Source organism: Mizuhopecten yessoensis, unplaced genomic scaffold (genome assembly GCF_002113885.1).
Source record: "Mizuhopecten yessoensis strain PY_sf001 unplaced genomic scaffold, ASM211388v2 scaffold3949, whole genome shotgun sequence".
NCBI classification, from domain to species: Eukaryota; Metazoa; Mollusca; class Bivalvia; order Pectinida; family Pectinidae; genus Mizuhopecten; species Mizuhopecten yessoensis.
The window spans coordinates 663,767-676,303 of record NW_018405300.1 but is presented as its reverse complement, the minus strand read 5'-3'; the positions used below and the strand labels follow the sequence as shown (position 1 = coordinate 676,303).

Sequence of the window (12,537 nt, the reverse complement as noted above, 5' to 3'; positions counted from 1 at the left end):
ATCGACCACACCTAGGCTAACTTTCTTGAACAAAAAATATCTATCGTCTAATGGATACTTTTTCAACTTGAAGCTATCTTCATTTTACCGAAATTTAATCTAAACCTCTAAAACTTGTCAAAATACCTTGAACACCTCACTTTGTCCAAATATAGCTTCAGGTCCCTGTGGTGTAGTGCACTTATAAGTCTATACGTAGTCAGCACCGTGTGCACTAGGCCTACTAGAACTATGTTAAACAGTTAAAGATGGGCCGGAACTATTTAAATATAAATAGCTAAATATATATATTTATTTCTATCACATCGTTCGTTCCCGAAACCGTCCAATTTTACTAGCTCCGTTATAGATAGGCATATAGGACGAAGCAATTAAAGGCAGATGGGATAATTACTCAAGCGGAACCTATCGATGCAGTGATGCTGCTACGGCCGCGGTGTGTTTACAAATAGTTCACTGAGATCTCGCCGACCCAGTTTACGAGAACCTGCGAGATTAGCGGACCATTTCAGATTCAATATGGCTGCCCAGACTACTACACAGAAATTTAGTGATATATACGATCTAAAAGAAGAACTTGGGAAGTAAGTATGGCTATACTTTTGCAATCACTTGGAAATATTATCGGTCATGGAATTATGCACAACCAAGCGTCATGGATTATATCCTTCGCGGGTTGAATGGCGAGTCCATGTTGACAACGTATCTGTCAGGCGCAGTGTCATCCCTGTGTCGGTATCGTGTGTGAGAGCAGAGCAGCAAGAATGGAGACACATCTAGTGGGGCTCGCGCGAGTATGTCCAAATGCGGATTTATCACATGAGCTTGGATTTACCATTTATTTTTCTAACGCTTCCATCGCCATGATGCACAGTTTGTACAATACACATGTTGTGTATTGGGAGTAAGATTAGCTTACCTGTGTATTGCCTATTGGACGCTAGCATATGTTGATGAATGCATAGGAATCGACTGGTTTAGTGAAAAGTAGTGTACATGCACACGTGTAAAAAAATGCTCTCACGAGTTTTGGTTATTATGATCATTCAAACTTGCAGGCACACTAGCTAAGACATGCACATATGTTTATTATTGATTTAAACTAGTTTTTTTTATCAGTGGCTGTCATCGGTGGATACTCCTTCACAGCCTTCATAAATTTTCACTTGTCACAGATCAGTGGTATAGCTTTTAGTTCAGATTATTAATATTGTATTTAGAAAAACATTGATAAACACATCCTGTATAACCCCTGTTTAGCTCTCCATGCACCAGTAAGCAAAATAGAAAAGTGTGTTCTGTGTCTATTTGAATTATATGTTCATAGGTAGCGATACAGTATGGTCTTTACTAAGAGTTGCTAAACCAATACATTGCAACCTCAATTACACTACAAAATATTTACAATTACTTGTTGATTGATCCTGGACCTTTTCTATATTTCGTATTGCTGTAATACTCCTACAAACCGTCAGTGGTATGCCAATCACAGATAACTTAGGTACATACTAAGAGCTGTGTGAGTATGTCATGATTAAGTCATGCATCTCACTGATTTTGGAGGAAATGCTGTATCATTTGTACTCCTTCCAAATCTTATTCAGCAATGACAATGTCAAATTGGTTAACCAATATATAGTTATTCAAATTTTTAATGAGTGAATATCTTACTTTAAGTTGGTTAATTGTAATTAAATTGGAATGCATTTTTTAGTATCTTTTTTTTATTCAGCTGTCTTTCAAATGAAGAGGAGTCGAAGGGAAAATATATCAAAAGTCACATTACATCATTCTTATTTATTTCAGAATCATTGCAATAAATGAAAAGAAAACCTGATTTCCACCCATTAAATAAAATATGATGCAAATGATTTCGTAATATTTTAATTAAACGTTTTAAAGTGAGTCCATTTGCTCACATGCATATGGCCTAAAACTGAGTCATTTTTCATTATTTAAGGGTCTAAGCACAATGGTCAGTGTTATTTCTTTATTTAAGGGTCAGCTTGTTTATTGTTAGTGATGTGACAATTAAAGGAAAAAAAATAAAGGGGACATACAATTCTACCTAACACCATGAGAAAATCACAGAAAACCAACTTTATGCAAAACATACTAAACATTTTAAAGAAAAGACCTGTGTTTAACTATAATGTAACTGATATCATATGTACATAATGTTTCATTGATTAATGTTTTCATTTTCTGTTCCAATATTATGATCATATTATTATATGCGAGGAAAATTTAAATTGATTGATTTCCAATTTCTATTCTAATATTATGAACACATTATTATTTGATACTTGTGAGGCAGAATTATTCTTGTGGTTGCCATACATTCTCTTTACAAAGACAAATTTATATCAAACAAGTTCCACATTTGTATTAAATTAAACTTACATAACATTTATTTTTATCATTATGTACCTGTCAAGAATTATTTTACACTGACTCTTTGAGTGATATCATTTCAATGATGGATATGAATAAAATTCTTTGGTAGTTGTAACATGCAATGGGATCATGACAAGGTTTTAAAATACTTTTGTAATGATATGGGTCAACCCTGAGTCAAAGACAAACACGTTTGAGGTGTATTATACCATTACCCCGCATATGTTCACCCCACCCAGTGCATTCTGTGTTAAACCTTAAGCTACAGTGATACAGATGGCTGTTCTTCGTGGGCGTATATGTGGGTGTGAAATTAGGTTCCCCTCCCTTGTAGAACTTCAAATTAATCATTGGTTCATATTTTGACAAAGTAAAAAGCACTTGAACGATCACAATCTTAACTTCTGCTATTTCAAGATATTTTTATGGTGTAAAATGAGTCGTTTCATTTTCGTAACAACAGAATTTTTGTACAGGTAAACTGGTAATACAGTAATAGGATATGAATATGGATCAGGTTGCTAATGATTTGTCAGCTTTAACTTACTTTCTATGTGTGACATTTTAAGTTGACAGGAATTTAAGGCCTTGAAGAATAATGGGTGTTGTAGGGTTCAAGGTTCAAGTTGAAAACTGGGTTGGGTTGTTGGGTTGGAGAGTTGTTTAATTTAAAAAAAAAATAACTAAAAATTGCAGGTGTTATAAGGGCGAACCACAGTAGTGGAGGGTTGTACACAAATGTTTTAATAACTTTTTGTTGAGATGGGAATTAATAGAACATGTGCCTAGCCCCTTTAAGTCAAACCCACACTTGTCTTTTCTGAAATATCGGGGTATGCCCACCAATTATTATAAAACATAGTTGATTGTTTTAGACCCATGTCAATATGCAGTGTTTTTCCCATTACTTCTGAAACTTCTGCATCCAATAGCAGGTCTCACCCTGTCTGTAGCCAAAAAAAGTAGCCATGTGTGAATTTCAGTAGCCAATTGTTTTTAACAGTGGCCATACTTTCTCGGCCTCTAACTGTTACGTAGTAGGCCCTCCATTAAAATCATTCAATTTTTAATATTTTTTGAAGTGCAATTCTATTCAACATTATTTTTTTTTATGCATCATGTTTTTAATGTAACCCATAATGTGATATTTTTTAATACTTTCAGATTATATGGCTGTAATTGTAAGAAAATACGACTTAAATTAAAATGCTGAAAATTTCCACCAGAACTTTTTTTTTTTTTTTTCAAAAGAGAGAAAAATCAGACTTTATCTCAAATCTAGGTTGAAAAGTTTTAAATTTTAAGATACTATTCACTTTCAATTGCGGGCTTAGATAGTCTTATTCAGTGCCTTCAATAAAGAAATAAAACTAATAAAAATCCAAATCAAACGTAGCCTCAGTGATGCAATATTGATAATTATCTTTCCTGGGTTTACATTCACCGTAATTCATGTGTTATATAAAAAAAACTATATATATTTTAAAAGATCACACATTTCAAATGTAATTGGCAGTAGAACACATTTAAAAGGATTTATAACGGTGACCAATCCTTCGAAATAAAACGGGAGCACATCACGTTGCGCAACTTGGCCATTCCCGTGACTTGATTGGCACCTTATATAAATGAATGTCGAAGACAATCTGAACAGTTTGCTGTTCTAAAATCTGCATAACTGCGAAGCTAAAAACTGCATAACTGCGAAGCTAAATAACTTTTCTCCATCACTTGAAATTCTTAACCGTCTAACCACGAAAATACATAGATATGATCTGTGACCGAACTGCTTATGTTTACGCAATCAGTGTCAGCCACAATACACAGGTGAGTGACAGACCGTTTTCAGGGACAAAGATACAGATTTTCCCCATTTTTAAAAACAATTTAGTAGCCACATCAAATTTTTAGTAGCAAATAAAAAATAAAAGTAGCCAATGGCTACTTTGGCGCCCGACAGCGTGAGCCCTGAATTGATTTCATAAGTTTGTTTGTATAATTACTTATTTTATTGTCACTCTTATGTTTTGCCTCTTTTCAATTTTGTTCTCTTTCATTTTTCTCTGCTGTTACATTGTGTTTACCCTAGTTATGTTGCATATTTAAAATCAGAAACTTGTCCATTGTTACAAACAGACTATACAAATATTTACAATGTCTATTACATGCTTTGACTTATATTTATATATATAGTCAGGTGGCATCAGTAATGCTATGAAGGTACTGATGATCTTGCATCAGAAAGCGTGACACCTCTTAGTTTTGCCTATATTCATTGAACACCTCATTTTTTGCCTATTTACACCATAAGTAATTGTATCATTTTGATTTCGAAAAGATATAAGCTAATTGTGTTGGATTAGCAAACAAATGTTAGTGGAAGAGTTGTTAGCTGACAGAAAAGTGACTACATATAAAAGATTCTTATATATTTGAACCAGTTCCAGAAAAAGTAAAAAAAAAATATAAAAAAAGCTCTTGAATGTTGTTTTTTTTAGAAAAAAAAAAATGTTGAACAAACTTATAGTGAAATGTTGGTCATAAGGTTAGGTTTGAGAGAGGTGGACATGGAAGCTGTGTAGTATCTTTCACATGCAAAATAGGTGTAGTATCACTGTTGCAGGAAAATATGTGGAGGCTGTCAAAGTCACATTGTACAACTTTTTTTGATGATGATATGAGCTCCCACCTCCCTCCCCTTCTAATGTCTGGACATGTACACTCTAGGGATTTCCTGTGTGACCTGGTCTTGATTGTCACCTTGGAGTGTCTGGTATATACATGACATAGTGGTTTTGCGTGTGACCTGGTCTTGGTTGTGACCCTTGAGTGTCTGGTATATACATTACATAGTGGTTTTGCGTGTGACCTGGTCTTGGTTGTGACCCTTGAGTGTCTGGTGTAGACATTACATAGAGGTTTTGCGTGTGACCTGGTCTTGGTTGTCACCCTTGAGTGTCTGGTATATACATTACATAGTGGTTTTGCGTGTGACCTGGTCTTGGTTGTGACCCTTGAGTGTCTGGTGTAGACATTACATAGTGGTTTTGCGTGTGACCTGGTCTTGGTTGTGACCCTTGAGTGTCTGGTGTAGACATTACATAGTGGTTTTGCGTGTTCTGGTCTTGGTTGTCACTCTTGAGTGTCTGGTGTAGACATTACATAGGGATTTCCTGTGTGACCTGGTCTTGGTTGTCACCCTTGAGTGTCTGGTATATACATTACATAGTGGTTTTGCGTGTGACCTGGTCTTGGTTGTGACCCTTGAGTGTCTGGTGTAGACATTACATAGTGGTTTTGCGTGTTCTGGTCTTGGTTGTCACTCTTGAGTGTCTGGTGTAGACATTACATAGGGATTTCCTGTGTGACCTGGTCTTGGTTGTCACCCTTGAGTGTCTGGTATATACATTACATAGTGGTTTTGCGTGTGACCTGGTCTTGGTTGTGACCCTTGAGTATCTGGTGTAGACATTACATAGTGGTTTTGCGTGTTCTGGTCTTGGTTGTCACTCTTGAGTGTCTGGTGTAGACATTACATAGGGATTTCCTGTGTGACCTGGTCTTGGTTGTCACCCTTGAGTGTCTGGTATATACATTACATAGTGGTTTTGCGTGTGACCTGGTCTTGGTTGTGACCCTTGAGTGTCTGGTGTAGACATTACATAGTGGTTTTGCGTGTGACCTGGTCTTGGTTGTCACCCTTGAGTGTCTGGTATATACATTACATAGTGGTTTTGCGTGTGACCTGGTCTTGGTTGTGACCCTTGAGTGTCTGGTGTATACATTACATAGTGGTTTTGCGTGTGACCTGGTCTTGGTTGTGACCCTTGAGTGTCTGGTGTAGACATTACATAGGGATTTCCTGTGTGACCTGGTCTTGGTTGTGACCCTTGAGTGTCTGTAGACATTACATAGTGGTTTTGCGTGTGACCTGGTCTTGGTTGACACTCTTAAGTGTCTGGTGTAGACATTACATATTGGTTGTAGGTGTGACCTGGTCTAGGTTGTTAGCTTTGAATGTCTGGTGTAGACATTACATAGGGATTTCCTGTGTGACCTGGTCTTTGTTGTCAGCCTTGAGTGTCTGGTGTAGACATTCCATAGTGGTTTTAGGTGTGACCTGGCCTTGGTTGTGTCCATTGAGTGTCTGTAGACATTACATAGTGGTTTTAGGTGTGACCTGGTCTTGGTTGTGACCCTTAAGTGTCTGTGTAGACATTACATAGTGGTTTTAGGTGTGACCTGGTCTTGGTTGTCACCTTTGAGTGTCTGGACACTCTTTAGTGTCTGGTGTAGACATTACATAGGGATTTTCTGTGTGACCTGGTCTTGTTTGTCACCATTGAATGTCTTGTAGTCGACATTATGGGCATTTTCTGTGCGACATGGTCTGTCTCCCCACTCCAAAGTGGGTCTAGTGCAGACATGCAAATTTTTTATGTGACCTGGTTCTCCTTAATTTGCTTTCAGCGTTTCACATGTGAATGGTGTAGAAATATGTTGGTTGTCTGTGACCTCGTCTTTTTCTTTCTTGTCACTCTTGAGTGGTATAGAGATATGTTGGTTGTCTGTGAAGTGCAACCTGGTCTTTCTGTGACTGCTGGTCTTTATTGTCACCTGAGTGTGTCTGGTGTTGACATGGATATTTTTTGTACTATCTTGAATTAATTGTCACACTAAAGTGTCTTGTGTAGTTGAAGCTGGGATATTTACTTAGGAGGAAAGCGATCTTTTCTCAAGATCCATCACCACTAAACACTTTGCACATCATAACTTTGTCTGCAGCGTCATTAAGTTGAGCCTATCTTCCTCAAAAGCTACATGCGTCTCTGTCATTCCAGAAAAATACATATTCATGTCAAGAAGAGTCTCTGAAACTTTTCTTGAACATTGAAACATGTTCTGATAGAAAACAATACAATTGCGTATATCATTTGTCGCTTGTTTACTTTGGTGCCAGAATCTGGTGACTGTAAAATTGGACAGTTTTAGAAATCCTATTTGCAGACATTCTCAGTTTGAATATATGTTCATTGTTGTTACATATTATGAAAATATATACAAAACACAAAATATTAGAGGTGTGTATCGCAAGGGTTGTAACAATTTGATACATAATATTACGATACAATTGGTCACAATATGATACATATTGTTAATTTATAACCATGGAGAGCAAGAAATTTGGCATGAACATGGTTTCATGAATACGGGCCCTGTTCCTATTCTCCTTGTCCTTGTCCATGGGGCTCCTTTGTCTACCTTTCTTTGTCCATATATTGTCTTATATGTTTTATCAGTCTTAAGTTCAAATTACAGTTCTGTTTCTACTCTGTTGTTCTCTTGCTTTTTAATGGACATTTATTTTTTCCCCCCAGGGTTTCACAGTTGTTGCAAGGTATCGTCTTTTCTTATTTTGTATATAAATAGGAGTAGTAACGTCAGCTAAAGTCAGATTTCCCTTACTGGGAAAAGTGACAATTTCAAATTCTTCAGATTTGATCTCACTTCAGTTGTTTATGCTGCAAATTCTAACTAAATATTAGTTTATCACAATATTTAAGTATTTAAGGTAAATTGAACTGTCCACTTAATCTTGAACTTTACTTCAGACATTATTTTGGGGAATTTTTATTCTTTTACTTATTTTTTCTGAAACTTTTGATTTTAATGAAAAAAATAACTGAGCTCTTTAACTGCATCTAAAAACCAGACAAATTCAAATTTAGGCTCCGCCTCTTTCCTTTTGTAGTCTGGGCCCTGGTTTAAGGTCCAGAGATACGCATGACCTATATGTCGCAATGAACCTGTTACACAAGCTTAAACTGTATATAAAGTGAGCACCAATTACCTTAAGTGTTTATCGTAATACATGTACATTGATTAATTAACGTCTAGCCAGTCATGATCACCAGTGAAATTGATTTATCCTGATAATTGACAATCGGTATAGTAAATTGTATGATCCGTATTTTGATCTAGATATTGAATACAATTAACTAGTTTAATTTGGCCGAGGTCAGAGAATGAATCATGTAATAAGCATTTTTACCTATAAGGACATGACACACCTAATAATTAAACATGATCTCTAAACAAATCAGTTGACTGATCTGTAATATGAAGGTTTTTACATTGATAACTGAAAGTAATTGACTATAGAAATTGATATTGGTGATATGATACAATGTTATTTCCATTATAACCATAAAAAATATGACATGGATTGATACAAGGAATGATAAACGACATGTTCTGTATATGAGTGAATTCTTAATAGAAGTATTATTCAACTCAACTGGCTCAAAGGACCAAGGTAAATGATGCTGTGGTGAAACATTTGTCATCAGTCCTTTATTGTCAGCTTTCCCTCTAAAACTACCAGTCAAGAACAGCTGAAGAAGTCTTACAGTATTATAAAAATGTAAAAGGGGGATGCCAAAAACAATGACTAAAACAGACGAGCGATACAGGCTTTTATGTTTATACAACATTTTTGGTATATTGAATTCATACTCTTTTTGCTGATATATATGGACACATAGATGAAGGTGTGCATGTACACATATATAAAGTAGCTTTTCATGATCAATGAAAGGAAAAATTGAGAGGAATTCATTGGTGAAATTTAAGAGATTTGCTCCTTTTTTAAAACCAGACAAATACCCTATCCAGACACTCCGCAGTCGTGACATCAACACAATGCATGAAAACACAGACGTTAATTTTACGTATATGTTTATATTTTAAGAACGAGTTTGCCTTTTTGTAGACCACTGCTGTTTTCCAGTGAGAAGGATCTATATATACATGTATTTAGACTTTGGTGTTATTTTGAAACTGAATCTATGACTTTAGGTGTGCCCTTAGGAAGCGTTTTCAGTGACAGGACATAGTAAATTGTGTAAACTGATGAGGCTTTAATGAAATAGCTGTTGTTTAGAGGATAAGATATTGACCAGACTAGACTTGACCTTTGCAGGTTGATAGATCAATATTTCATTACTTGTGAGATTCGTGTACACTGTGGTGTAAAACATTGCTGCACAGTAAGGGTCACCCTGCTGTCTAAATAAAAAACACTAACCCATCGTCTTAATGGAGGTCCTCATATAATCCCACATCCTTGCTGGAACACGTGATAATGGCCAACCAGACTTGCTGGAATACCTGTGTATTATCAGGCAGTCTCTTTGGACTGCTTAGGTATGGCCTGTCAGTCTTTCTGGAATACTTGGGTTTGGACAGTCAGAATGTCAGGTCTGCATGCTTGTATGTGTGACACAAAAGTCTTGCTGCAATACTTCGGTGTGTCTAGCCAGCCTATGTAGAATGCTTAAATGTGACTCTAACCTGCAGTCTTGCTGATACATTAAGGTTTGGACTGCAGTACATCACCTGTCAAAAATTGAACATTGTAGTTGGAACCAAGTTGATTTTAAAATGATAATGCTGTACTACTCTTGTTTTATACACATAGGGTACCCTGAACTTTTTTAGATATCATTCAAAATTTTGGAAAGGGATTAAGTATATACTTCCAGGCCTAGTTTAAACTCGGGGAAATTATGCAGCTCAGCCTTTTAAGCTGAAGTTGAACAGTATATTACAATTATGGCCTTTAAATGCTAAGGCATTTATCAGCTAGGTAATTTTTAAATGATATGAATGATCAATTACTAGGCAAGTCCAGCAAGTGAGTGTTGCCTGGCAGTCTGAAGCAAGTCACTTGAAAGTATGATCATATGATGTAAGAAAACTCATGAGTATGGACAACTAATCAAAGGGAACACTTGAATACGCACACCTAGCATAAGGGAACATTAAGTATGGGTTGTAAGTATGAGGATACCCTAGAGTATGGTCCATTAGTCATGGATCTTAGCATATTGTCAATACACTGTAATGATGTTCATTTCTGAACCACATCATACCCCCTCACCACTTAGGTAAAGAGGAGATACATACATGTATACTGGTATATTGAAATAGCTTTATGTTCCTGCATACATGCCTGCATCAGATACATGTACCTCATGAATTTCTAAACAGATTAAACTTTTTTGTTTACCAAAGTGTGCATGGTTACAACCTATTTCAGACCTAGTTAGATTTTGGAGGTCATCGCGGTCAATGATCAAATGTTACCAATGGCCATGCACTTTGAGTGAACAGCTTGTGTGCAAGATTTCTTACAAACCCTTGAACGGATTTAGTTATTTATACAAATGTACCATTGTATAGATTAGTATATTAAGTTCTGTACCTGTTTAGTTTTGGTGGTCATCAGTGGAAGGGTCAAAGGTCAAATTTGACCCCCATTTGGGGTTTTGGGTTGCTAAATATCTTTCAACCCCCTGGCCTGTTTGCTTTGTATTTATTAGCTCACCTGGCCCAAAGGGCCATGTGAGCTTATCCCATGGTGCAGCGTCCGTCGTCCGTCAACTTTTTCCTTTAAAATGCTACTTGTCCCGAATGGCTCAGAGGATTTTGACCAAATTTGGTCAGGAGCATCATTGGCCAAAGGGTTCTCAGTTTTGTATAAACGGAGGGTATAACCCCCCCTGGGGGCAGAGGGGCGGGGCCAAATAGGGGGAAAATAGGTAAATCTTTAAAAATCTTCTTCTTCTCAACCAATAGAAGGATTTTGACCAAATTTGTCCTAGAGCATCTTTGGACAAAGGAGACTCAAGTTTGTATAAACGGAGGGTGTGGGCCTTCTGGCGGCATAGGAGCGGGGCCCAATAGGGGAAATAGAGGATTTTTTTTCTCCTACTATACAAGTGAAGGGATTTAAACCAAATGCAGTCTGAAGCATGCTTAGGGAGAAAAGAATCAATTTTGTTTAAACTGAGGTGTGTGGATTCCCCTTCTTTGGGGCAGATTAGTGGGGCCCATTAGGGGAAATAGAGGAAAACATTAAAGATCCTTCTCCTTCTGTACCGTTGAAGGGATTTTAACCTAACCAAACTTGTTTTAGAGAATCTTTGGGCAAAGGGAATTGAATATTTATAAATGGAAGATGCAACTTTGTTACTTGTACTCCTTTGATAAACCTGAATGGTACTCAGCAGGTTTTAAATTGAAAAATAAAATACCAGGTGAGCTATTAAGGCCCCTGGGCCTCTTGTTTCATGAAAAACATCTTAATTTCAGAAAAACTATATTTTCGAATGAAATTACATTTGGACGTATTTACCAAACATGTTTTTGAAAGTCAATGTAATGGTCAACTACAAATGTATGGACAATGATTTCTGAAAGGCTGAAAATATTTTTATGAATCTTCCTAAATGGATGTACTGTACAATGTATTTTGACTAGATTTATAATACGTTAATATGCTTTTTAGTTGTCGACCGCATTTGATTTTACATGCTTATTTTACTATATTTGCAGGGGTGCTTTTTCCATTGTGCGAAGATGTGTACAGAAATCCACAAATTTAGAGTTTGCTGCAAAAATCATTAACACAAAGAAATTATCGGCCAGAGGTAAGAAGACAGATTACTGTATATTATTGCAGGTTTTGAGAGCCTGTCAAGTCACAGGAGAATGTGCTTTCCTCGTTAGCAAAGAAAAGAAATGTCAGTTTCTTATTGCACAATATATCCTTGAGCGATTTTACATGTAATTAGCCACTGTTCCTCGATCTGTGTTAGAACTTACAGACAACCGCTATTCCTGTCTGGGATAGTGGTTGGCTCAACACCAACCATCACATCATCTAAAGCATTCATTTCAATAATCTTGTCTCTCTGACAGCAAGAGATTTAAGAATTGCAATATAATTTGCTATGGCAAGAATTGAACTATCATTCAGAGATAACACAAATCCTTGATTGCTATTAGGGTATAGACATTTTTAGCCCAGCATCATCTGATGGTGGGCTATTCAAATCACCCTGAATCCGTGGTCCGTCCGTTGTCCGTCGTCCGTTGTCCGTCGTCGTCCGTCGTCCGTCCGTAAACAATTCTTGTTATCGCTATTTCTCAAGAAGAGACTGATCGGATAAACAACATGGCCGACAGGCAGCCATCTTGGATTTTGATATTGAAAGTTTGTTATCGCTATTTCTCAAGAAGTACCAGAGGGATCTTTCTCCAATTTTATATGTAGGTTCCCCTTGGTCCTAAGCT

The 12,537-nt window shown here is 36.7% G+C and overlaps 1 protein-coding gene across 9 annotated transcripts in view; it reads left to right on the top strand.

The window, feature by feature from the left end:
* Nucleotides 1-372: 372 nt before the first annotated feature.
* The window catches only part of LOC110448224 (calcium/calmodulin-dependent protein kinase type II delta chain-like), a 149,953-nt gene continuing 137,788 nt past the window's right edge, over nucleotides 373-12,537 (top strand). For 3 of the 9 annotated variants that reach the window (XM_021494363.1, XM_021494364.1, XM_021494362.1), the window contains exons 1-2: nucleotides 455-584; nucleotides 11,797-11,891. In XM_021494363.1, coding sequence (XP_021350038.1) covers nucleotides 520-584; nucleotides 11,797-11,891 — 160 coding nt within the window. In that variant the 5' untranslated portion in view covers nucleotides 455-519. Of the gene's footprint in view, nucleotides 585-11,796; nucleotides 11,892-12,537 lie in introns of all 9 variants that reach the window. The other 6 variants (XR_002462689.1, XM_021494360.1, XM_021494361.1 and 3 more) reach the window with 5 other exon arrangements.